This window comes from Tympanuchus pallidicinctus, unplaced genomic scaffold, assembly GCF_026119805.1.
Source record: "Tympanuchus pallidicinctus isolate F22 unplaced genomic scaffold, pur_lepc_1.0 scaffold59, whole genome shotgun sequence".
In the NCBI taxonomy this organism is placed as follows: domain Eukaryota; kingdom Metazoa; phylum Chordata; class Aves; order Galliformes; family Phasianidae; genus Tympanuchus; species Tympanuchus pallidicinctus.
Genome location: NW_026294779.1, coordinates 93,820 through 119,129, shown reverse-complemented (window position 1 = coordinate 119,129; position 25,310 = coordinate 93,820). Strand labels below are relative to the sequence as shown.

The 25,310-nt window shown below is 49.3% G+C and overlaps 2 protein-coding genes across 4 annotated transcripts; one reads left to right on the top strand and one right to left on the bottom strand.

The window, feature by feature from the left end:
* Window positions 1–208: 208 nt before the first annotated feature.
* GON4L (gon-4 like) lies at window positions 209–21,750 on the top strand. 2 transcript variants are annotated; one of them, XM_052705525.1, is made up of 31 exons: window positions 209–682; window positions 2,154–2,315; window positions 3,009–3,205; window positions 3,336–3,410; window positions 3,744–3,794; window positions 4,177–4,227; window positions 4,392–4,487; window positions 4,721–4,825; window positions 5,910–6,080; window positions 6,706–6,898; window positions 7,090–7,191; window positions 7,728–7,768; window positions 8,051–8,154; window positions 8,829–9,027; window positions 9,354–9,440; window positions 10,617–10,788; window positions 11,298–11,442; window positions 11,616–11,766; window positions 12,052–12,168; window positions 12,264–14,003; window positions 14,491–14,734; window positions 15,487–15,668; window positions 16,189–16,386; window positions 16,771–16,914; window positions 17,197–17,340; window positions 17,628–17,747; window positions 17,884–17,997; window positions 18,469–18,676; window positions 19,446–20,202; window positions 20,656–20,758; window positions 21,082–21,750. In XM_052705525.1, the coding sequence occupies exons 1-31, from the start codon at window positions 235–237 to the stop codon at window positions 21,229–21,231; spliced, it is 6,771 nt and encodes a 2,256-aa protein (XP_052561485.1). In that variant the 5' UTR covers window positions 209–234; the 3' UTR covers window positions 21,232–21,750. The 2 variants fall into 2 exon arrangements, with proteins under 2 accessions (XP_052561485.1, XP_052561486.1); XM_052705526.1 differs by lacking the exons at window positions 20,656–20,758; window positions 21,082–21,750 and having other exon boundaries at window positions 283–682; window positions 19,446–19,928; window positions 20,045–20,170.
* MSTO1 (misato mitochondrial distribution and morphology regulator 1) lies at window positions 21,743–25,305 on the bottom strand. Of its 2 annotated transcripts, none has more exons than XM_052705534.1 (14): window positions 25,151–25,305; window positions 24,974–25,070; window positions 24,856–24,910; window positions 24,718–24,787; window positions 24,552–24,600; window positions 24,209–24,308; window positions 23,956–24,073; window positions 23,733–23,867; window positions 23,480–23,632; window positions 23,098–23,229; window positions 22,803–22,987; window positions 22,495–22,593; window positions 22,293–22,411; window positions 21,743–22,061 (listed from the first exon to the last, which is right to left on the bottom strand). In XM_052705534.1, the coding sequence occupies exons 1-14, from the start codon at window positions 25,223–25,225 to the stop codon at window positions 21,823–21,825; spliced, it is 1,626 nt and encodes a 541-aa protein (XP_052561494.1). In that variant the 5' UTR covers window positions 25,226–25,305; the 3' UTR covers window positions 21,743–21,822. The 2 variants fall into 2 exon arrangements, with proteins under 2 accessions (XP_052561494.1, XP_052561495.1); XM_052705535.1 differs by having other exon boundaries at window positions 24,742–24,787.
* Window positions 25,306–25,310: the final 5 nt, after the last annotated feature.

The window sequence follows — 25,310 nt, the reverse complement described above, 5'->3', positions numbered from 1 at the left end:
GGTTCTCCCCTCACAGCTCAACCCTGGGGCCGAGTGGCGGGTTCTACCGCCCTCAGCGTGGTGGCCGCGTTAAAATGGCGGCACTCGGTTCCCCCCCTCGGGCGGTGCGACGGGCGGCCCTCGCCCCCCAACATGGCGCTGTCTCCCCCCCAACATGGCGGCCGTTCCTCCCCCAAACATGGCGCTGTCTCCTCCCCTCCCCCCAACATGGCGGCCGCTCCTCAGCGCCCCAAGATGGCGGCGCGGCGCCTGCGCGCGGCCTCCGCGGTGCTTCCGCTTCCTGAGGAGCCGCAACGGGACGGAACGCGGCGGGGTCAGCGGGCGCTGCGCCGCCTTCAGCCGCTTTCCTCCCCTCCGCAGGTGGGTGGTGGGATGGCGCTGTCGCTGAAGATGCTGCCCTGCAAGAAGAGGAGAGCGGCGGCCGCGGGGCCGCACAGCCCGCGGGAGAGGAGCGGCAGCGGGGAGGACGGGGAACCGCCACCGCCGCAACCACCGCCGCCTCCCGCAGCCGTCTCCTCACCGACGTCCGCCGCCGTGTGGAGAACCCCAGCGGAGGCGCTGCCCAGAGGCGGGAGGCGGCCTCCTCAGGAGGGGAACGAGGGCCGGCCCGGCGCCGCGGAGCCTTGCGCTGCTCCCCCGGAGAGCGGGGAGGAAGCGAAGCGGCTGGAAGGGGGGAAGGAAGGTGAGGAGGTGCCGTAAGGTGGGGGATCCGCGGGGCTGCCCGCTGTGAGGCCTCGGCCGCGAGAGAGCCGAGAGACCTCCTCGTCTCTGCCCGTGCTTTGCTTTTGTCCTCCTTCGCGCTGCGCTGTGGCAGCTGTCCGGTTGTTTCTGTCTCAAAAGTTGTCTTTGTCCCTGAAAATGTCTGAAAGCAAATGGGGAACGGCAGCAGCTCCACTGCACAGAGCTTCTCCAGACCTCCAAGCGCTCTGCTCTGCAGACCCCACACTTCCCCGGGCCCGTCTTTGGGTTTCCTCTCCTACGGACCTCGGGTAGCAGTTGCACCCTATAATAACTTCCAAAAAAGAGATTTTCTGTGCTGTGTGCAGTGCGTGACTTAGAGGCGGCTGTCCAAAACTCAGCTTGGGGCAGCTGTCTCGCCTTTTGTTTTTCAAAATAAGTGGTCTGTGATGAACAGTGAGGCAGTGCTCCTCTGACAGAGGGCTCTTTTTGCCTCTCAGACGGTATGGAGCATTCTAGGGAGCAGTGAGCTCAGCTGCTATGAGCTCTGAGAGGCATTTCTGGTTATGGCGGTGCTATTTTGTATCTCCAGTCTTTGTACGCTGACATAAATGCTTGGCATCTGCTTTCCCACAATGACTGTTCTGTTGTTTTCTTGCCCTGTCATACATTTCTGCCTCTGGCTTCAGTGAGGCTGAGGATCTGAGCCCAAAAAGAAAAGGAATTGGAGCTGTTGGTTTCTAATCTGCTCCTGAACTGATGGTAGCTCCGACACAGAGCTGTTCTGTGGAGGTTTATCACACACATACACGTTTCCCATTCTGCCTCCAGGTGTTCAGAAAGCTCCAGCTGCTCGTTGTAAGTTCATCTGCTGCAAAACCTGACAGTGCTCTCTTATTACCTTGTGCACAGCATTGTCCTCCCCTTTGCTGCTCTGTGTGTAGCTCCCTGGTTGGACTGAGAGCTGCTTTCACACTGGGGGTGGCATGGCAGTCAGCTTACAGCTGCTGTCCCTTGTAAGTCCCAGAGCTGTGCAGGACAGCAATGGCAGGGGAATGGCATCGACCCTTCCAGCAGCAGAATAACCTTAAATGAGCCCAGGGGTGGCTGAGGTTGCAGTCAGCTGTGCTGTTCTGGCTGCCAGCATGCTGTGCTGGCTGGTGGAGTGCCTGCCCCTCACTGTTACTTCCCGTTGGTGCAGCTGTTTGTTAACATGCTTAAGGTCCCTGTTTAAGGCAGGGAAAAAGACAGATGGCTGGAGGTGAGGCTCGCTTTGCTTGGTGTGTTTCTGGCAGGAGAAATCATGTGCTGCTGAAGCACTTGGTCATTTTCACTGCCTGGGTGGCAGAGCGTGACTCAGTACTTTGATTTAATGGATTTGAGTGGGTTCTGATGAACTTTCTTAATGTAGTGGCCTGTTAACCTTGCTCATCTGTCTCTGTGTCTGACTGCAACCTGGTGAACACTGTTCACAGGGAAAACTCCTAAGCTGCACGTGGAGGCAGAAGCAAATGTGCAGAGAGATCTGTGTCTGACCGACAGCCCGTCTGCAGTGCAGGAATCTCCATCGAGGAGCAATTTGCAGCTAGCTGTTAGAAGTCCTGCTGCAATGAAGCTGTTGAAGAGCACCAGACCTGGTGAGTGGCCCCAGCAGAATAATGGGGAAAAGGAGTGTTTGGGGGAATTTGTTCCTTTGGGGAAGCTCTGTGCAAGGAACAGACTTGATGTGATGGACACAGAACTTTGGAGGCACGTATGCCATGCTGAGGGCTTTTCAAGTGCAGTGTTTTTTTAGTCTTTCATCCCATGCTCTGTAACTCAGTGGCTAAATAAACCACGGGCGTTCAAGTGAAACCTGCTGGAGATGATCTCTGCGTTTTTCAGTTACTGAAAGTACTGTTTTCCTTCTGAGGAAGTTTCAATTGCTTTCTTTTCCCCGTGTCAGCAAAACACCACCACTTGGGAAGCAGTTTTAGTCCTGGAAATTGTAAGCTGCTCTTGCTGTCTTGTGTCTGGGAGTTTTGATTGTTTTAATCTTGACTGCGTGCTTGAAACAGCTCCTCCTGGAAGAGCATTAAAGGGCTGCTGAGACGCACCGTAAAATCAGATGTAGAAATGTCAAATGCATCGCCTGTATTTGCTTGACTGGTGTGACTCAGTGAGCTCCTATGGAATTGGGATCCTCTGTTGGAGTTCTTATGGCCATTTGGAAGATTTCATCATCAGCTGCTGGCAAGCTGCTGCCGCTTCGTTATCTACAGGATTAATGGGCTTTGTTTCTTTTGTAAGTCGTGCTGTCTGAAGCATCCAATTTTGTTGTTCGTTTTCAGAGGAGCAAGATGGAGAAGATATTGAGAGGAGGAAGAGGAGGAGGAAGGCCAACAAACGGAAAAGGGAAGGGAAAAGTCAAGAAGAAGAGAGGTCTCTGTCTTGTGATATCAAGCTAGACGATACCCTCGATCGCACCTTAGAAGATGGTGCCAAACAGCATAACCTGACAGTGGTCAATGTGAGAAATATCCTGCATGTGAGTGCCTGCAATTACTGTGCATTCATTATTTCTGCTTCACGATTCCAACTTTCACCGTGAAGCTGCATCTTTTGAACAAACAGAATGTGAAGGTGACCTTTCTTTTTTTCGGTGTGTGTTCCTGTAGGAGGTGATCACCAATGAACATGTGGTTGCCATGATGAAAGCAGCAATCAGTGAAACAGAGGATATACCTTTGTTTGTAAGTAAAGAGCTTTTCCAGTTGTGTTTTTTTTTTTCTCTTGGTTTACCCAGCACACAAATTCTCCAGTCTACCCTCTTGATTTATGGTGTAGAGAGGGTGGGTAGAATCATCTCTTCCATTTCACTACCAGGTTTGGCACCTGGGTGAAGCAAGTCGCGTTTGTGAGCCTGAATTATGGAACCAAATTATTGAATTATTTTTACTTCACTCAGATCGTGTCTAAAAAGCAATGAATTCAAGGGAGAAAAGTCCTGTAGTTGATAATTGCTGGGGTAAAGTTTGCAGTTGAAGGAGCTGAACACAGATGGTGGTTTTCTGTTTTAAACCTAGGAACCCAAAATGACTCGTTCCAAACTGAAGGAGGTTGTGGAGAAGGGAGTGGTAAGTTCATCAGCTGCTTTAATTATTACACCTGATGCCTTTGGTTGGTGGGACTTCTAAAGGAAGTGTCGGGGGTGCTTTCCAAATTGGGCTGACATAGAAGTTCTGTGTGCGTGTTTTTGATGCAACTTTGTGAAACCAATTCATTTTAGATGAGCAGAGTCAGGTCAGAATCGTATAAATATATAGAATAAAATAAGTTGTATGTAGTATATAGATGTAAGTTGTTGCCTGCAAAGATTCCAGAGGTGGTTTATAAAGCATTTGTTGTTAAAAAGCATATGAAATCTGTTGTTATTTGGCTGCGATGGAGAGCGAGACCCCAGCTCAGTTACTCACCTGATGTAATTGGTTGAATAAGGGGTGTTTTTTCTCTCTTCAGGTGATTCCAACGTGGAATATTTCTCCAATTAAGAAGGCAAATGAGGTAAAGGTAAGTGAACTACTGCTGGCAAGTTGCAGTCTGTGCTGAGGCTTAGCAGGGAACCTTTTGGCTGGCCTCTAGGATGCTGTTAGAAAGATTCATCTGATAGCATCGGAGTGCAGTGCTTTCCCTTGCCTGTTAAAAGCTGCCACGTTTCTTCTGTTGTATTGCAGCCACCTCAGTTTGTGGACATCCCTCTTGAGGAGGATGATTCGTCTGATGAAGAATACCAGCCTGATGATGAAGATGAAGATGAGACTGCAGAAGAGGTGAATGTCACTTGTGCTAAGACCTGTTCAGCATGCTGTTGTCTGCATCACTGAGGCTGCAGAACATTCCGTTTCACCAAGTGAATGCTTGTAAATTACCAGGACCTTCTAGTAATCTCTCTTGAATTCTGTATTATTCCCTTGGGTAAAAAAAAATAATCTTTGGGAAAATTAGTTGAAGTGAGGTTTGATTGTGGCATGACTGATTGCATTCTGTATCTCTTGCACGACAGAGCTTACTGGAAAGCGATGTGGAGAGCACTGCTTCCTCTCCTCGTGGAGCAAAGCGGTCCCGGACACAGCGATCATCTGATGAAGAGGGTGGAGCACTCTGTGAGGTGGGCTTACGAGAGAGTTGCTGCCTTTTTTAGAAAGAGCCTTCAGTTATTATTCCTGAATTATGAACGGAAAAGCAAAATTACATCCCTTACCTACCCTGCATACCGGAGCCTTAAGCTGTGGTGGCGTTACAGGTGCTGTGTAGATTTGGGATCCCACTGCAATGGTTCCTGCATGAGGAACTCCCCCTCTACTCAGCTCTTGTGGAGTCCCATCTGCAGTACTGCATCCAGGCCTGGGGCCTCCAGTACAAGAAGGATGTGGAGCTCTTGGAGCGGATCCAGAGGGGGGCCACTAAGATGTGGAGGGCTGGAGCAGCTCTCCTATGAGGAAAGGTTGAGGGAGCTGGGCTTGTTTAGCTTGGAGAAGAGAAGGCTCCAAGGAGACCTCATTGTGGCCTTCCAGTGCTTGAAGGGAGCAGATAAACAGGAGGGGAACGGCTGTTTGTGAGGGTGGATGGTGATGGGACAAGGGGGAATGGTTGTAAAGTGAGACAGGGGAGGTTGAGGGTGGATATGAGGAGGAAGTTTTCCATCCAGAGGGCGGTGAGGCACTGGCACAGGTTGCCCAAGGAGGCTGTGGATGCCCCAGCCCTGCAGGCATTGGAGGCCAGGCTGGATGTGGCTCTGGGCAGCCTGGGCTGCTGGTTGGAGACCTGCACACAGCAGGGGGTTGGAACCAGATGAGCACTGTGGGCCTTTTTAAGCCAGGCCGTTCTGTGATAAGCAGATAAATGCAACCTTGGCAGAAAAAAGCTTTGTCTAAAATAGAAGTGCTTAAAAAAGGTCCTGGCAATGGGAGCAGTCTGCTCTTCTTCAGATAATCATTATTCCTCTGATTATTTTTGGAAAGAGTGCAGGGAGTAAGGCTTTCTGTGCTTGGCTCTGGGGGGAATATTTACAATGTGGTGGGGACTGGGTATCAGCAGACCTGCATCAGCAACAAGCTGTGAGAACTGAAGCATCTCCCGTGTTTCTGTTGTGCTAAACTGTGCTCAAACGGGAATAAAAACCCAACAACTTATTTTGTCCTAGGAAATCTGTTCTAAGTGACTCCTTTTAACGCAGAGGCCTTTTTAATTAGGTGGAGAAGGTTCCTACGCCTGTTGTTAGGCATATTAGTGCTGAAGTAGTTCCCATGGGACCTCCACCTCCTCCTAAACCAAAGCAAAGCAAAGACAGCACGTTCATGGAGAAGCTGCATGCAGTGGATGAGGAACTGGCTTCCAGCCCGGTGTGCATGGACTCCTACCAGGTACCCTATTTTGGGATGCTATGGGAGTATTTTTTCCTTTTGAATGAAGATTTGCTAAAAAAAAAAAAGAGGAGGCTCTCTGGTGTTCTCTGCTATTTTTACTGCATTCTGCTCCCAGTTTGTACATTTAAGCAGGTGAATGTGTTTGGTGTGTAGGACAGGAGCGGTGTGAAAGTGGTGGCAGCTGTTAGCAAAGCACTATTAATGACACCCTTCTCATTTCTTGTCTCAGAACCTGCACGCAAGCTTCTCATTTTCATTGTTTTTTACTGTTAAATATAATTCTGTGCCAGGTCAGAATGCTATGAATACACAGGGAAGCTTGCTTGTAAAGAGAAGTGCTACTTTACATTGAGAAAAATACTGCTGTACTGTGCAGGGGTGAGGAGTGATGAAGAAACAGGGCTGTGGTGCAGCTTCAGGTTGACGACAGGCGGTGGGAGGGGAGAGCAGAGTGGGATGTGTGTGGAGGAGCATTGCAACAGTGTATTTACAAAGGCTAGCAACTGAATAGCAAGAGTAATGAAAGCTTTCTGATACTTCTGGCGTTGGATTCTTCTTACTGTGACGAAAATCTCGGTGTCAGGGAAGCAGTCATTCCTTCATGCTTTTCCCAACTCTTCAGCCTCTGGAAGACAGCCTCATTGCCTTCAGAACCCGATCCAAGAGACCCCTGAAGGATGTTCCCCTTGGTCAGCTGGAGGCTGAGCTCCGAGCCCCAGATATCACACCTGACATGTACGATCCCAACACTGCAGATGATGAAGAGTGGAAGAGGTGGCTTGGAGGGCTCATGAACGATGATGTGGAGAATGAAGGTGTGTACAGCGTGTTGTGGAACTGATGGAGCCTGAGGTTTTTTTTTTTCTTCTTCTTCTTCTTGATTGCTTTTCCCTTCTGTTGTTCGTGATCTTGGCTGCAGCCGTTGTCTGGTTCTGTAACACGTGTTGTAGGCCCTGATTTGGTCCTGGGGCAGAGTCCTGACATGTCACAACATACTTCCTATTAGATGAATTAGACGATGATGATGACCCCGAGTACAACTTCCTGGAAGATCTGGATGAGCCAGACACAGAGGACTTCAGAAATGATCGTGCTGTGAGAATTACCAGTGAGTCCTTTGGGAATCCTGCTGCCTTTCCTGTTAGGATTAGTAATTTGTCTTGAAAAGTATTCTGTTGCAAAAGCTTTGCAGTGTAGGCTAATAAGTACAAAAAGTAAGAGAAAAAGAACATCCTGCATACTGATTTGACAAGCTTTTCAATGCACAACTGCCTTTCCCTGAATACGTGCAGGTATGTAGCCAGAACTGCTGTGCTGTCAGATACAAGTTGCTGATCAGTGATGAGCAGGGAGGCTGTGCAGCCCTCGGAGATGCTCAGAAGCCACCTGGGTGTCGTGTTGAGCAAACAGCTGTAGGTGACTCTGCTTCAGGAGCAGATGGCGTCCAGAGGTCGCTTCCAACCTCAGCCATTCTGTGTGTATCAGAGGCCATTCCTTCTTGGGCCTCTTTGTTTCCCAGAGGAGGGTGGTGGTGCTTTGCAGGAGAGATTCATTCATGAATTCATTCATGGCTTGACGTTGTGACAGGATTGCTAGGTGTCTTGCAGGAGGAATCTTCAAACTTCTTTTTAATTTTGCTTGCAGAAAAGGAAGTGAATGAGCTGATGGAGGAGCTGTTTGAGACAGTAAGTGGTAGCACTGAAGAACAGACCGTTCTCAAGTCTGGCATGAAAACTCTACAGTCGTAAGAGGGTTCTCTGTAAGATGTTCCATGCTGAATATGTGCAAAAATCTGTCACAGAAGTGTGATTTGTAACCCTGGGAAGGAACTTGTGTAGCTCCAGAAACCTCTGCAGAGATGAATGTGTGCTCAGAGGGACGTCGTGGGCTTTGTGAACTGCGAGCGCTGTGGTAAATGTCGTTCTTAAGCTTTCTTTTGCTGACTGTTACTGTGTGCTTGTTGACAGTTTCAGGATGAGATGGGTTTCTCAAACATGGAAGATGAAGGCCCGGAAGATGAAGACAACATCACAGAGTCACGGCCAAATTTTAATACGCCGCAGGCACTGAGGTGAGACCATCTGTTTGTTGTCATAGCACTAATTATTAGTAATTGCTGTGGCAAAAAGCCCACCATCAAAGCTGCCAAAGCCCACCACCAAAGCTGTGCTGTGCCATCCACCAAGGGGACGATGACTCTTCAGCAAAGGCCGTTACTTTGAAGGATGTAATCCTTTTTTTTTCCCTATGATATTGAAAGCTGGTTTGACTAAGTGTGGGGTTTTATCTTTTAAGCAGATAACTTGAACATAATAGTAGCATTTCCTAAGGAAAAGAATGCGTAAAACTGCTGAGGCTCAGGTCTGAAAAGGCTGAAGTGTGCAAATAAACTTCTGGTGGTTTTTGGTGGGAGCGACACTCGTAGCTCAGGGGGAAAAGGCTCCAAAGCGTTTCTTTCTGGGCAATATCAGTTTGTTTAAGAAATCACAGAAACTGCCTAAAGGTTAACAGCAATAAGGGTGGTGTCTCCTTATTTATGGGGCAGATCAGCTCCAGATGAAGCTGTATCTGTTTGGGAAAGGAGCAAAAATGAAGGCTGGAGTTTCTCGATACTCTTCCCTGGATGAGCAGTACCAGAGGAGAGCTCAGCAATTCTTAAACCAGCTACAGAGCAAAACATTCTAATTGAATACAGGTGATTATTGGTCGTGTGCTTATATTTTTGGTCTGCCTGGTCTCAAACAGGTTTGAAGAGCCTTTGGCCAATTTACTGAACGAGCAGCACCGCACTGTGAAGGAGCAGCTTGAGCAGTTGAGAATGAAGAAGTCATCTATCAAGCCACCACAAGAGGCAGAGAAATCAAAGCCTCAGAATGAGAAGCCTCTCCAGAGCCTTGTTCTGGACTGTGCACAAAGGAAGAGGCTGCAGCAACAAATGCAGCAGGTAATAAAACATTACCAGGCTTGACCTATTGAATATTCCCTGTGTGCTGCCTTGGGTGGAGGGAAGCCAATGGTACAGCAAACAGTGTGATGCATTTCATTCTATAAATTAATTTAAAAAATATCATTTGAAGTTGGATCTTAAGTAGGTATTCAAGTTTTCTCCCCAGTTTTCTGTTGTTTTAAGGCTTTTTTTTGAGGTCTGCCTGTTCTGCTTATTATTGTTTGTGGTTCTCAGATATTTCTTGCTCCTTTCTATTATGCTTTTGGGTTTCTTGGGTTACTGACACACTGACAATCCCTGTTTGTCTCATTTTATTTTACAAGCACGTTCAGCTTCTGACTCAAATCCATCTTCTTGCAAGTTCCAACCCTGCTTTAAGTTCAGAAGCAAGTACCACGAAGATGTTTTTGGTAAGGATATGTCTAAAAACAGAGCTGCACCACTCCTAATGGTGGATGGTCACTGCAGATGTTTAGAGAGCTCGATTAGTTTAATTGATCCCATTAAATTGAGGGAGATCACCTCTCAGGAAAGGGGTGATGTTGTTAGCTGATTAGTGGGCTCAGTACTTGAAGAAATAATTCCCACTGTGCTGAGAGCAGTGCTTTGGGCTGGCTGTAGTTTGTGCTGTTTCCTTCCTTTCAGTGTAGTTTTGTGCTGTTTCCTTGGAAACACAGAAAACAAAGCTCAACAAATGCAACTGTTGTAATTAGTGAACTTTTAGTGACCTTGAAAGATTCCAGGAAGTTGGGGATTTCACGTGGTCAGACAGAGCTGAGTATTAACAAACAGCTGAGATTCGTGGAGTTGAAAAACAGGGCAGAAAATCCATAGCAGTGCATTTCCTATGCCTGCCACTCGGCCAGCTGTTACTGGTTGCAATGGTTGCAGTGACACACGTGCTCTTCAAAATGCCTTTGGAGACTCTTTAAAATCTTTTCTTAATTTGGGATCTTGGGCTCCATCAGGAGAGGGGTGGTCAGCAGGGACAGGGAGGTGATCGTCCCTCTCTACTCAGCTCTTGTGAGGCCCCATCTGGAGTCCTGTGTCCAGGTGTGGAGCCCTCAGTACAAGAAAGACATGGAGATCTTGGAAAGGGTCCAGAGGAGGGCGACTGAGATGAGCAGGGGGCTGGAGCACCTCCCCTATGAGGACAGGCTGAGGGAGTTGGGCTTTGTTCAGCCTGGAGAAGAGAAGCTGCGGGGTGACCTCATTGCAGCCTATCAATACCTGAAGGGAACCTACAGCCAGGAGGAGAGTCAACTCTTCAGAAGGGCTGATAACAGCAGGACGAGGGGAAATGGATCCAAGTTGAGGGAGGGAAGATTGAGGTTGGATGTTAGGGGGAAGTTCTTCCCAAGGAGAGCAGTCAGGCCCTGGAACGGGCTGCCCAGGGAGGTTGTGGATGCCCCGTCCTTGGCCGTGTTCAAGGCCAGGTTGGACGGGGTCCTGGGCAACCTGATCTGAATGTGGATGTTTGGTGGCCCTGCTGGGCAGGGGGTTGGAACTACATGATCCTTGAGGTCCCTTCCGACCCGGGTGATTCTGTGATTCTGTGTGATTCTGTGATTTGTGTGGCTCTGCAGAACGAGCTGGGGAACTTTGCTCAGAGCTCCACGCTCCTTCGTCAGTCGTTCTACCCGAAGTTTCAGACGATGTTCCAGCCCTGTAACTTGAAGGGAGCCTTGCAGCTCGTTGAGGATTTCCATGCCCAAGTTCAGGTTGACTGCAGCCCTCGCAAAGCCGCAAAGAAGAGCGGTATGTGTGTGAGAGGGGGAGCTGATGGGGGGTTCAGAGTGGGAATTGCACACTGCTGAAATGAGGCGAAGCCCAGACAGTTGGAAATGGAAATTTCTTTGATAATTTTCTTATATCCATCCTTAAGGCATGGCCTTAATTTTGTTTGACTGTCTTTCCACTCTGTAAACTTGTAACCCGGTGAAGCGTGTGATGAGAGTTGTTGACTTCTGTTCAGCTTCGTAATCCTGCTACTTGTTGTTCTGTAGATGATGTTTATGAGCTGCAGAGCTCCATCACGAAAGCTGTGAAACTGGAAATAATTCCAGATGTGTTGCTGAACACACATAACACTGAATTCCCTTTCAAAGCAGAAGCTGGGCAACGTGCAAATTCTGAAAACTGGGGGGGAAGTAACACTTTTTTTGAGTGGAAGTGGAAAGGTCCACGGAAAGGAATAACAGAAACACTCTTTTCAGGAAGTCAGTAGTGAGTAGCAGCGTTTGCCATTTGTGCTTATCTCCTCACAGCCAATGATTTTCCATGTTTGCCAAAGCAAGTGGCGTGGATTTTGGCAACGAGGAGAGTCTTTATGTATCCAGAGCTACTGCCAGTATGCTCCTTGAAAGCAAACCCTCCTCGGGACAAGATTATCTTCACCAAGGCAGAGGACAAGTAAGTGCTTAGAATTACTGACCAGCACAAACACGTGTGAGCTTTCTTTGTGTGGAGAGTTGCCAGGATGCAAACTGAAGGATACCTGTGTGTGTGGAGCAGCACATCCAAATAGCATTCCAGAGTACAGTTAAAAGACTGTTTTTCTTTCTTTCTTCTCCTTCCTTCTTCAGTTTATTAGCGTTGGGTCTGAAACATTTTGAAGGGACAGAGTTTCCAAAGCCTTTGATCAGCAAGTATCTCTTGCCAACAAAAACTGCCCACCAGCTGACGGTGCGAATCAAGAATCTCAATATGAATCGAGCCCCAGACAACATCATCAGAGTAAGTGATGGGTGATGGATCCTTGTCTTCCAGATTCGGTTCCCATTTGGTGTGCAGTCGAGGTGCTGGTTGCTCTGAGCACCTTTTTGTGTACGTGCTGACAGTTTCCTAAGGGCAAACATGGCTGTGTTCAGCTTTTATTATCACTGTTACGTTTATGTACCTTTCTGTAGTGGTTTTAGTTGTTTAATTCCAATGAACGCTTTTGCTCAGCGCAGTTCTTAGCCTGTTGTCAGTTATCAGCCAGGTGTGCTGACCACAGCTGCCTTGCATTTCTCTGCATAGCACTATAAAAAGACGAAGCAGTTGCCTGTTCTGTTCAAGTGCTGTGATGAAATCCAGCCTAATGAGTGGAAGCCACCTGTGGAAAGGGAAGAGCATCGCCTGCCGTTTTGGCTAAAGGTACAATTTCTGCTGCTGCTTCTACAGTGATGTTTGAGGGTAGGAAGAGCCTCTGGATGGACTGAAAGCCACTTGTTTTTTGTTTAATTTTTTAGGCAAGCTTGCCTTCCATTCAGGGGGAATTGAAGCAATTAGCAGAAGATGCCAGGGAGGCGCCAGGCTCAACTGGTGAGGAATCAGATCTCTTGGGCACAGAAAAGGAATCTTCAGACACAGAATGTGGTGAAAAATACCCTCTCCTCATGCCGAAAGGATTGGTCCTGACCTTGAAGCCTCTTGCCAATCGATTCTCTAGGAGAGCATGGAGAAGACAGAAGTCTTCAGCCCTGAAGCCTGTCCTCATTCGACCGAGTCCTTGCCTGCAGCCCGGTTCCAACACCGTTAACATTCAGAAAACAGTGAAGTTACCCCAGTCAGAAGCTCCTCCTGGCAAAGTGATGGTTCAGATTCCTCAGTTAATCCAACCAGCCACGGTTGTGCAGACAGTTCCAGGGGTGCAGCCTCTGAATGTGCCAGCAGTGGTAGGAAGTGGGGATGGCTTGGAATTCCAGAGCGTGCTCTCGGCTTCGCATCCAGACTCCAGGCAAGGTTTCTCAGGTGCTGTGCCACCAGCTCTGGTGTCCTCAAATCCAGTCACTTTTCAGCCCAAATTGATGTTACCTGATTTGAGTGGAACAAAAATACGCAAACCTTGTGTTCGTAAGGGATACCAAAAGAAGAAAGGGACCAAAGCTGCCCCACTGCTAAAGGCTCCCCCTTTGATTCAGCCATCTCCTGTCATCCTCACTGTGCCTGCTACCACTGTGAAAGTGGTGAACATTGGCAATGGCTGCAATATGATTCAGTCCATAAATACAGCCGTTGGTAGAGGCACTCAGGCTATTCCAGTTACAACCTTACTGGTAAATCCTTCCACTTTCCCATGTCCATTAAATCAACCTCTGGTGACGTCTTCAATTCCTTCGTTGATCGTCTCTCCTAACCCTGTTGGTCTTCCTGCATCATCTGTTGGTGAAAGTGAAGAGCAGCTGAATCTGATTCCTTCGTGCTCTGCTGGAAACAGCAAGAATTCCTGTGCTGTGGTGGAGCCCAAGGCTGAACCCCAGGAGCTGTGTGTCCCGTGCTCAGCTGCCTCCCCCAAGAAGGAATGCAGCGCAAACCCCACTGCCTCAAATAGCAGCAGTCAGGAAAAGGTAAACAAGAGTGACTGCTGTAGCTGGACTGTGGTAAAAGTAGAAGAGAACGGTTCAGAGCCGTTGTCTGTGGACCTTTTGCCTCGTTCAGAAGATGCGGATCAAGCTGTGAAAACTGAAGCTGAAGATTCGAGCGATGCTGTCAAGGAAGTAAATCCAGTACAGAAGAGGAATCTGCTGTGTGCTGAGGTCAAGGAGGAGTTCATGCTGGGGCTTGGCCAGGAGCTGAACATGGAGGCTGCGTGCTCATGTGTTAACGAGCTGAAAGAAATTAAAAAGGAGCATGCTTTGTGTGAAGAGAAGGGAGAAGAAGAGAGGAGGGCTTTGCAGTCGTCTCCCCATGACGAAGCACAGAGGGAAGCAGGTGCTGTTGGTGGAGCACAAGCAAGCAGTGAGTCTCCAAAGAATCACTCATCCACAGCAGATGTTGAAACAGAATTTAGCAGCCCTCTAGGAAGACCAGAGGATTCATCCAGCATGGATGGGCAATCTGTTGGGACACCCGCTGGCCCTGAAGCTGGAGGAGAAAGGGAAGGGCAGGAGGAGGAAGAGGATGATGACTTTGATGATTTTACCCAAGATGAAGATGAGGAAATGTCGTCAGCCTCGGAAGAATCCATCCTTTCAGTGCCTGAACTTCAGGTAAGAGCAAACTAAGCTTTAAAAAATGTTGGTGTTCCAAAGCACCTCGTTGAAGTAAGGGAAGATCACAGTTTGCAGCTGATCAGAAGGATGGAATGTTAACCACTGTTATCGTAGTACTTGTGCTGGCTGTGGAGAAATGATGCACTGCATTTTTCTGAGGAGGTTTTGAGTCTGAACTTCAAGGAATACTTTGCAAAATCCCAGATTTAACCTCCGCTGAGTTGTAGGGACTTTCTCAGGTGAGGCTGTTGGTCCAAAATGCTTTAGCTGAAAAGTGGTTTCTGAGACAAAATAAGATCATGGGGGATTGTTTGGCACAGTCCTCCCAAACTTGAGGCTCTTATAAACTTCAGGTTCTGACACTGAGGTTTGTGCAGAACTACACAGAGATGCGTGGTTCTGATTCTTGTTGAGTGAGCTGGTTGCTGAATGACAGACAGACACTAAAAGAAAATGATTTGGGGTTGTGTCGTTTCTTTCTTAGGAGACGATGGAAAAGCTGACCTGGCTTGCAACAGAGAGACGTTTAAGCCAAGAAGGAGATTCTGAAGAAGAGAATTCTCAGGAAGAGAACTCTGAGCCGGAGGAAGAGGAGGAGGAGGAAGGGGAGGGAATAGAGAGCTCCCAGAAAGACGATGAAGTGTGTGGAGATGTGTCAGAGGAACCGAAATCGGCTTTCACGCTGACCAACATGGCCCCACAGGTGGAAGCCCACAGAATGCCACCAGGTGAGCTTTGTCAGTTTCTTTAGAGGCAGGCGTGGGGAAACACAACTGCTGCCTGCATGGGAAGTGACAAATGGGGACACTGTGTCACGTCTTTGCCGAGTTGAATTTCGTGCTACAAAGTCATGCTGGGGAGCAATAAAGGGCAGCTGTGTAGCAGCTAAGGTCAGAGAAGGGTTTCTGGCTGTTACCAGAGATTTTTCTCATTGACTGCTATAAGTAGCTAATTTATGTCATTAGCCTGCCTGACTAATTGTAGTGGAAATGCTAAATCACAGGTGATTGAGCACCTGGTGGGAAGGCAGGGCTAACACAAGGGAGCTCAGCTGCAAGCAATGTGCCTGAGTGACTGGGAGGGGAAGAGCCAGGAGCCACCTCTTCCCAGACCTCATTTAAGGGTTGGCAGTGGAGGTGAGAGCTCTCTTGCTGGAGGTCTGTGCCTACTGGAGCCCTTCCAAAGGGAAGCAGCTCTTTTCCTTCATGTCTGTGTCTGCTGCTGCTGCTGCTTTTGGGCTCGTTGCCAAAGACTTTGCCCCCCCCTCCTGTTGCAGTACTTTCCATTCCCTTATGGCATTATATTAATGGAAAGTATGTTACTCATATGCTTAGAGGAGGGTGTGAACTGATCACTGTGAAAACCTCAACTCTGAAAAAGCTGCTTCTGTATTGTGGTGTTAGCATAGAGCAATAGCTGTCTGCCAGCCAAGAGAGTGCATGAGGAATGGGTGTATGGCTGACTTGGTGTTTCTTCCCAGGAGAGAACATGAAAGCCCCTGGGAAAAGCAGGAGCTCTCACAGAGCCAGAAATAAGAGGGGCCGGGCACGTGCAAGCAAAGACACATCAAAGCTGCTCCTCTTGTATGATGAAAACATCCTGGAGAGGGACCCCCTGAGGGAGCAGAAGGATCTGGCGTTTGCACAGGCGTATCTGACCAGGGTAAGGCAGAGCAGTTGTTGGTGTTTGGGGTTACATCAGACTCTCTGAATCCTCAAACACAGTGCAGTTCTGAGCAGCACAACTGCCATTTCTAGCTGTGGGTGCTGCTGCTGGCCTGGATGGGGCTGCCATTCTTCATAGCACACCACCCGCTGCTCCTTTACTTACCAAATCCTTTGTCTTGGTCCAGGAGTTTTCTTCTTTCTGCTCTTCCTGTTCTCTCCCCTGCTCTGCTCAGGGGAAATGGGGAGAGAGAGTGACTGTGGGGATGCTCAGCTGTTGTCTGGGATCAACCCAGAACACTGGGCCTGTTTTAAATTCACAATTACACATTCTTGGGTTTGGTTCCCTTCTCTCTTGCGAGCAGTCTGCTTTTACCTCTGAAGAAAGAGATTTTGTTGACCCAGCAAAACTGGGAGCATTGTAAGAATGCTGAATAGCAAGAGATCAGAGATTCCTACGTTTACTTTTTCCTTCCTGGGTGTCATGCAGTCCTATAAAGGTCTGTTGTTCTTTGCAGGTGCGTGAAGCACTGCAGCACATTCCTGGGAAGTATGAAGACTTCCTCCGTGTTATCTACGAGTTTGAGATCAGCATGGACAAGCAGACAGCTGTGGATCTGTATTTCACTTTGCAGAAACTGTTGCATGACTGGCCACAGTTGCTCACAGACTTTGCTGCCTTTCTTTTGCCAGAGCAAGCTTTGGAGTGTGGGCTGGTAGGTAGAGTGAAAGAAGCAGACAGCGTGAATGCTTATGGGAGTGAAAGAATGAGGAGTTTTCCCCAGGGCAAGGAAAAACAGGTGGTAAATCATTTGTTTACCTTCTGCTTAATTAGTTGGAATTGAAAAGTCTAGTGTTTAAAAGCCTGTTATGAGACTTAGCCTGGGTGTGACTGTGCAGAAGCAATCAGCCTTTCCCCCTGGAGTCCCAGAACCTGACCACAAAGAGACGTGGGCAGATGCAGCAAGTGGGATGGTTTCCTTGTCTCAGAAGTCAGCCTTCCACTTCTCCCATCACTGAGGCAGAGGTTTCACCCATTAAATTCCTTCTGAGGTTTTTTTTTTTTTCATGAGGGTTGAATCTTTTTTTCTTTGGCTCAGTTTGAGGAGCAGCAAGCATTTGAGAAGAGCCGGAAGTTCCTCAGGCAGCTGGAGATCTGCTTTGCTGAAAATCCTGCCCACCATCAGAAGATCATCAAAGTTCTGCAGAGTTCTGTGGATTGCCTCCCCCAGGAGATTGCAGAGGTAAGGAGGCATCCAGGGATCTTTGAACCCCTGAGAAGCGAGGACAGATCCTCCTCCTCGGTTTCCACGTGCAGCATTTTGTAGGGATGTTTCTTTGCTAATTTGGTATCTGCATATGGAATGATCTCAAAATATTCCTGAGCTATAACACCAACATGACACAAACTTCCACGCTGGAGTTGTAATAAGCCTTCATGTTCTGCCTGCCCTGAGGAATCCTGCTCAGAAGAGTGCGATGGCGTGGAACGAAACGCTCATTTTCTCCTCTTTTCTCTCTTTCAGTTGAAGACCCAGATGTGGCAACTGCTGAAAGGACACGACCACCTGCAGGATGAGTTCTCTGTGTTCTTTGACCACTTGCGGCCCTCAGCCAGCCGCATGGGGGATTTTGAGGAAATCAACTGGACGGAAGAGAAGGAATACGAGGTGCAGTGATGCTTTCACAGGACCTGGAAAGATAAGAAAATAAAAGAAAAATGTTTGAACCTGAAAGGCTCCAATCATGGCTGCGTTTCCAGAGCAATGGAGCAGCAGGGTGGGATGACTGTTGGCCTGGGGCAAACCTTTAAAAGCTCTTTATGCAGCATTTGTCTCTTCTAACACAACTGGGCTGGTGGAGCACTGGAACTGATCTCAGCATTTAGAAATGGAATTCGGTCTTTTGGAGAGCTGTGCTGATAGAGAAGCTCTGTTTTGTTGTTGTTTTCTTTTAGTTTGATGGCTTTGAAGAGGTGTCTTTGCCAGATGTAGAAGAAGAGGATGAACCGCCCAAGATTCATTCAGCCCCCAAAAATAAGAAGCGTAAAGAAATGGGAGGCCAGAACAACGACAAGGTGGGCAATGGGGCGCCTCATCAATCCTTGTATTTGGACTCTAGGCAAATGCATGTCCACGAAAATAAGTGTCTGTGTAGAGATCTGTCATCTCTGTGCAGTGCACACTGATCAGCTGCAGCCTGTCTGTTTGCAGGAGGCTGAGTGGGGAGATGGGATGAAGGAATGCTCGTGTTCCTGCCACGAAGGCAGCGGTGAACTCAAGCTGAAGAAGAGCAAAAGGAGGAGCTGCAGCCATTGCAGCAGTAAGGTGAGGTGAAGCTGTTGGGGTGGTGGGTGCAGGGGGGAATTCTGCCATGAGCCTCACTGAGAGCTTTTCAGACACAGGTCTGCTGTCTCTGAAGTATCAGAGGGAAGTGTTGGGGAAGAGAGTGCAGATATCCAGTCCTGTCTTCCTCTTCAGTGTTTGTCTGGCCTTCTCTGGTCTGTCTCCTGCTCACTTTCAACAAGTGCAGCAGAGAAGGGCAAATTTCATCAGTTTTGGTGTTTCTTTGAGTTAAAAATAAGTTTTTTGTGTGTGTTTCTGAAAGATGCTTCTGTGGCCACTGTGTGAGAACTGTGCCTATTTGTAATGGAAAAGATTTGGCTTCCTGGATGTGAACATACTGCCAAACTGAAGCCTTGGTTGGGATCAAGCAATGCTTTGGAAGCAAAAGCTGAGGTGTTGGGTCGGGTTGGATCCAACACATCTGTAATTAGGTGCCTGTTTACTGATCTGCAGGTGTGTGAAAACAAATTTTATAAAAACAAAGATTCTCAAGAGCTGAGTGCCAGCATTGCTCAGCAAGAATCGAGTCCTCAGCCTGAAGGGAAGGATTCTGGAACATCGAAGGAACCTGCAGAAGAAAACTTGGAGAACAGAGATGAAGGGGAGGATGTCCAGAGCAGAACAAAAACTGTACTGAGAAAAGGGGATCCTCTGCCTGCAGGTGTGTGGATGTCCTGCGTGCAGATGCTCACTGGCATTTATCTCCAAACCTTTTTCCACAGATGACAACAAGCGTGGAACTTCCTAATGGAGATCTGTTGAGGTGCTTTAAATGTGAATATATCCAAAGCATTCACTTCAAGCTTTCCTGACTGGAAATATTATCCCTTTTTTAAAGTTATTGATACATTTAAGCTCGTTGCCAATGTATCAACTCTGTTCCCAGCACCACTGCTCCATTATACTGCTTTTTTTTTTTCCCCCCAGTTTTGATATTCGCACAATAATTCAAAATCAGTCTCCTTAATCCTCCTTTAAATAATCCCCATCACTTTACTCCCATCTCCTTCAGTCCAGCACAGAGAAGGGGAAACAAAACCACTGCAGGATCAACAAACTGAAAGGGAGCTCTGGGTGACTTCCAAAGCTTAAATACAGGGGTTTAAATTTACTGTGTGGCTTTTTGAGTAGGGCACTGAAAGCATCAACCCCTGTTTCACCTTCAGCTTTGTTCTGGGCAGGGCACTGAAGGTTTTCCATGTGCTCCCTTCCCCACACAGCAGTAGTTGCAGGATCTCACAGTGCTGAAGGAAATGGACTGCAGGGTGCTTTCTTGGAAGTGCAATGTGAGTGAAGTGCAGCTGCGTTACAAACTGCTCTCACTTATTGCTTTATCCTCTAGAATCCAAAAGCCTCTTTAAAAATAAATTCGTGAAACCTCCATAAGCTTTTTCATGCAGGAACTGAGCTCAGTTTGGTTTTCTCTCCAGGGTCTCAGCCAGAAGGAAGAGCAGCTTGCAGCAGGCACGCATCTCCAGACAAAGCTGCGCTGCCTGAACGCCGGGTCCAGGAAGGAGCAGTGAGTGCTGCCAAGGACGGTGCCTCCTTCGCTGCTGCACCCGGATGGACACGCGTGCAGAAAGCTGCCCCAAAACTACCTCAAGAAACCAAAGGCAGCCCTCGCAGCGCAGGGGGTGGCAGTGAAGGACTGAAGCAGCAGCAGCACGGAGATGCAGATGCTTCCCTTGAGCTGAGCACAGATCTGCTCTTGGCGTCTCGTTCTGCCGCGCTGAAAGGCTCCGTGCCACCCGGCTCCTCCAGGGACAGTTTGTGTCAGGCTGAAGGGCTTCCCTCACATCCGTCAGATAAGTTTGGTCATCCTTCAAAATTAAGTGCAAGGGAATTTGAGGGAGCACCTTTGGTTCTGGAAGGAAAATCTGAAGCAAAGCAGAGTTGGATAAAACCAGCACTGGGTAAGAGCTGCTGCTCACCGTCCCCCAGTAATTGTGCTTTGGAAGCAGATAAAATGGGCTGCACTGGAAGTGTTCCTGAGAACAGATTAAAGTCAAATGCAAACAACTGCTTCCAGGTGCACCAGCATTCTGAGGAGCTGGAATGTAGAGTGTGCACTGCCTCCCTGGGGCAGAAGGAAGAGGAGCAGCAACAGCAGCGAGTCACGGAAGCAACGGTGTGTGCCAAGAACAGCAAAGTCAGCTCTACTGGGGAGAAGGTTGTTCTCTGGACCAGGTACATCTGCTTGGACTGTGCCTTACATCCTTGCTGTGCTCAGTGTTTGGATTTACCCATGGCATTTTGAGAGAGTTCTTTATTTTCATCCTCTTTTCCCATTTTCTTCTGTCCCCCTCTGCCCTCTTTGATTATTCTTGTCTTGTTTCCTCTGACCACAGCCTACCATAGCCGCTGCCTTTGCTTGTGGCAGTGTAATTGCTGCAGTGCTCCAAGCTGGGGGGGAGGGGAAAAAAACACCTTTTTCCCTACAAAAAGGTAAAAATGCTAACAGCAGTTCTGCCCAGAGACATTTCCTCTGGGTAGTAATAGTGAAGGGAAAAGTCTGCTGTGCTGTGTTGAGGTCGTGAAGTTCAGCCTTCACCTGGGAACGGAGCTCTTAGGTTTGTGTTGGCAGCAGCGCTGTCAGCTCATGGCTTTGGCTGCTCTGATAACCATCCTGCTGCTTCACAGGGAGGCAGACAGAGTCATCCTCACCACCTGCCAGGAGAAAGGAGCCCACCTGGAAACCTTCCAGGCCATCTCACAGAAATTGGGCAACAAAACAGCTGCTGAGGTAAGGGGTGTGGGAATGCTGTGTTTGCTGAACGGGGAAAGGGGCTGGGAAGGAAGGAGGGCTGGGGAGCTGCTGTTGAACATGCAGCCAAACTTAATTTTCAACGTGATGCTGCATCAGAGAATAAGAATCCTCAGCAGAGCAGCTCCACGCTCTCGTTTTAATTTGCCTTTAGGATTGAGGCTGGGATAAAATCTCATATTTTTATGCTTAAAAAAATACAAATAAAGCCTGACCTTCATACCAAGGAATTTCTACTTGAAACTCCTCTTTCCTGTCGCCTTTCAGGCCCCTGCTCAGTTTGGCTTTCCCTTCTCCCTCAGGTATCCCACAGGTTCAGGGAACTGATGAAGCTGTTCCACACATCCTGTGATGGGAGCTCAGAAGATGAGGAGGATGCAACGAGCACCAGCAATGCAGACCAGCTGTCAGACAAAGACCTCCTGCTTTCTGAGGAGGAACCCGACGACTGAGGCTTTCCTGGCTGCAGCAGGAGAGCTTTTTGCTGCAGCTAACAGAGGAAAAATGCTTCTGCAGGTACTTGGTGGCACCTTTCTTGTGGTTCGCTTGGGTTTCTGCCAAGCAGCACTTTTCCATCTGCATTGAACTAAGGGAACAAAGAGGGAGATCCTCCTTTGGAATCAATGTGAGGCACTTCAGAAGCAGGATGACAGCAGTGATGGTTCTGTCTGGGGTAAAGATCTGGGCCGTTCTACTTTTGCATGTAAATACTGTATCATAAGATGCCTGTTTTCATGTGGAACACAAGACTTTCTGTAAATTTTTTTCCCTTGTGTTGATTGTATATGGGAAAGTTAACAGAATTCAGATGGTATTTATTGTGTGGTCCTCCTCTAAAGCACATGAGTTGGGTGCAAAGTCAAGAAGAGCAGCTTTCCTGCTTGAGAACACAAGTGCAAGTAGACTGCACCACTCCAGCCAGCCTTTTAATCATCTGAAATAAAACAAAAGTCGCAGTTGGGCCATTTTCAGAGCCGTTCCCTTTATTCTGAAAGCAATCTCAAGAATCTCCTTCCTTCCCCTGTCTCCTGTAATAAAATCCATCAGTCCGAGTCGCTTTCATCCTCAGAATTACCGGCTTCAAAACCCATTTCGTAGCACTGGGACAGAGTTCTCAGCTCCTCGAAGGCCTCGTGGAAGTCGTCCTCTTCAACTCCTGCAGCAAAGAAGCTGGCACAGCGCCGAGTGCCCAACTTCTGGAGGTCCTTGCAGAGATCAGACAGGAGCGTGCGCAGGGCTGCTGAGGACTGCAGCGATGTCAGCACAGGGATGCTTTCAACAGCTGCAGGAGAAAATGGTTTAAACACAGGAATCAAAACTTGGTTTCCCAGTTCTGCTCCACCGTGCTGTTGATAAGCAGCCGTTTTGCTTGCACTCGGTGCAGCACAGAGGTTGGCTGCTGCTCATCCTTTCTTGCTCTGCAAACTCAGAAAGGGATCCTGTACCTTTGTTAGACCCTTCTGCCTTACAGGGTTGTTTTCTATTGCACAGTAATAGCAAGGGGCCACGTTACCTGCTGCAGAATAACTAGAAAGATCGTCTGGGAGGAAGCCTTGTCTGCTCAGAAGAGAAGAAAAGATGTGGGGATATGGAGGTAGAGTAACACACGGCTGCTCGAGAACGAGGGATGCGCTGCCAGGAAGAAGTTGAATGAAGTTACCCCAAACTCTGTCCTCCATTTCCATGCAGGGATCCCTAAGGAGCCTCTTACCAACCTGAATGCCCCGGGAAACACAGCGTGCAAATAGCACTGCAGCACCTGCTCGGCTGTCTCACAGGCATGGAGCGGAGAAGGTGGCTGCTGTCCTGGGCAGCTGCAGCAGAGAGAACAAATCCAAAGTTTTCAGGGGGACGTGAATGAAGATATTGGTGACTCAGCTGCTTTTTAACTGCTCTGCTATGCAGCCAATAGCAAATGATATCACTGGACTCTGAATCTGACCCACACTCCTGATGGACAGTGAGTGTAAGAGATGATTTCTGACAGAAGTGCCAGAAAAAGCTTCGTTGAAGTTTTCATTACCTGGTTGGGTTTTCTTTGCAAATTCCTCTTAGCACAACAGACTGAGCAAAACAGCGGCTGACCTTTTGCTCCCTACACGAGGACAGAAGCTTCCAGGGCAGTTCCTGCTGGTGTGCACACAAAGCATCTGGGAGCGAGTGGCCACGCACAGCGGGGAAGGGAACTGCAGCCCACGCAGCCACAACCTGAGTGGAGAGAGGTGACAAATTCGGGGTCTGCATCGCGCTCCTCATCCTCCTGCCGTGGGACCCGTAGAGCTGAAGGAGTTGGAGGCTGCTGCGTTCACAGCCCTTACCTTTCTCCCAGAGAAATTGAGCATCTCAGCAAGGTGCATCATGGAGCCTGGAGAGGAACAGAGGCGGTACGGAACCGTGAGGGTGTCGAGTGCTGCTGCCAGAACTGCACTGCTGTGGTAGTTGAGGGATGCCTGCAGAAGGGGCACAGGGCAGTGCTGAAGGACGAGGTCAGTCCTTCTGCTCCTTGAGCAACGTGAATAAAAATCAGTGAACTTTGACGTAAAACACAAAAATGGTAAAGCAGCAATTTGGGCTCTGCTAACAAAGGGGAAAAGGCGTTATTGTTTCTGCTGAGCAAACGTTGTCAAATACATCACTGAAACATACACAGCTTCAGTGGTACATCGACTGCTCTTAGGGGAGATGTGGCACGGGACTTACATCGTAGTTTAGGTAGGGGAACGCAATGGGAGGTTGGGGTTTGATTCCTAAACTGCCGCTGAGTGACAGAGGGCAGAAGAGGGAGCTGTGAGCAGAGAGGTGCGCGATGCCAAGGGCTGTGTTCAGCACTCTGTAGAAGTTCTTCTGAGGATCCTGGAGGGGGGAAATGAAAAAAAGATGCAGAGAAATAGCATAATTTGATGGGACAGAATAGCTTCACCTGTTGTGGTGGGGTTTTTCCCCCTTTACTTACTCCCACGTTATGAGTGACTGGAGTCAAGCCCCAGGTCAGGATTCCTTTTCTTGAATACTCATCGTGCAGCAGTTCTGTCACTTTGGCACCAACTCCAGAGAAGCCATCGTGGAGGTCACAGAGGACCTGAAATCCCTGTGCAAAGTGAGGGCCGGGCTGTGAGCTGCTGCTTAATGCTAAAGCAGGGAAAATGAAACGGGGAGCTCGGATGATGCTGTCACACCTGCAGATAATCACACTCCTCAACAAAGAAGTGCAGGCGATCTTCCAGCTCTTCCACACAGCCAACATCTTGCAGGAGCTTTTCTCCTTGCCCAAAGGCTTCCAGACGACCAGAATCCCTACAAAAGAAAACAAGCAAGTAGGATCAGCTCTTATTCCACTCTTTTATATTTAAGTGAAGGCAAAGTGAAGATCCCTGTTCTGGGTAACAGATCCATGGGCAAAAGGCTGTGTGTCTCTGTACTCAGCCATACCCATCGTGGTTGTATTGCTGGAGGACATAAATGCTCCTGGGGTGCAGCTGAACACTGAGATAATCGGACCAGAGCTGCGTGCTGCTGCCTGGGGCTGCATCTGGGGAGAGAAGGAAGAACCAAGAAAGTCTTTTCCACTCTCAATCTCCTCTCAAATGGAGAAAAGGAGAAAGAAAAGCTCCTCCTGCAGTTGGCTGGGATGGTTGAAGCTCTTCGCTTCTTTTCTACCACTTCTCTATGTGAGGAGATGTTACTCTGTGCCCTCCCTTCTGCTGCTTCCGTCTTCACCAACTGAACCAAAGCGGCACGGACAGGGCAAGCCGTGGGACAGATGCGCACACACCTTGAACGGAAGCGCTGGAGCTGCGGTCTCCATCAGCTGAAGCGTCTCCCTACAGAAAAAGCCCAGCAGGGGCGGTTATGGACGGAAACCTCGCCCGTCCCACGGCGAATCCGGAGCCCGGCAGGGAGCGTCGGGGCTGCAGCGCTTCCCCCGCCCGTTCCCTCACCGGCCGCTGCCCGCGATCCCGCACCTCTGTCCCGGTTCCCGGCTCCGCGTAGTTGGCCACATCCCCGCGCCTGCAAACAACGCACAGCGGCGGCGGCTGCCGGCAGCGCCGCTCCTTCCCGCACCCCCCGCTACTCACCACGCCGCCAGCGGCTCCGGGCGGACCCCGCCGCGCCCCAGCGGACCCACACCGCCTGCAAGAGACGGCGGTCACCGGGAGCGGGGCGGTCACCGGGAGGGGTCCGCAGCCGCCGTACCTTTCAGCTCCAACGCGATCAGACGCGGCGTGCAGCCCTCCCGCCCGGCCCGCAGCAGCGCGGCGTGGTTCAGCTCTGTGCACGGCGGGGGGCGGCGCTGCGGGGGAAGGACGGAAAGAACTGAGAGCGGAGCTCCCCGCGCACCGCCCGGCAGCGGCCGCGGCCGCCCGGTCCCACCTGCAGCCCCCACCAGTGGGCGCCCACGCAGCCCGCGTAGTGCCCGAGCTGCAGCGTCACCGCCTCGCCCGCCATCGCGCGCCGCCGCTCTGCGCCTTCCTCATTGGCGGCGCCACCGGAAGTACGTCACGTAGAAGCCGCGCCCTCTTCCTCCGCTCCG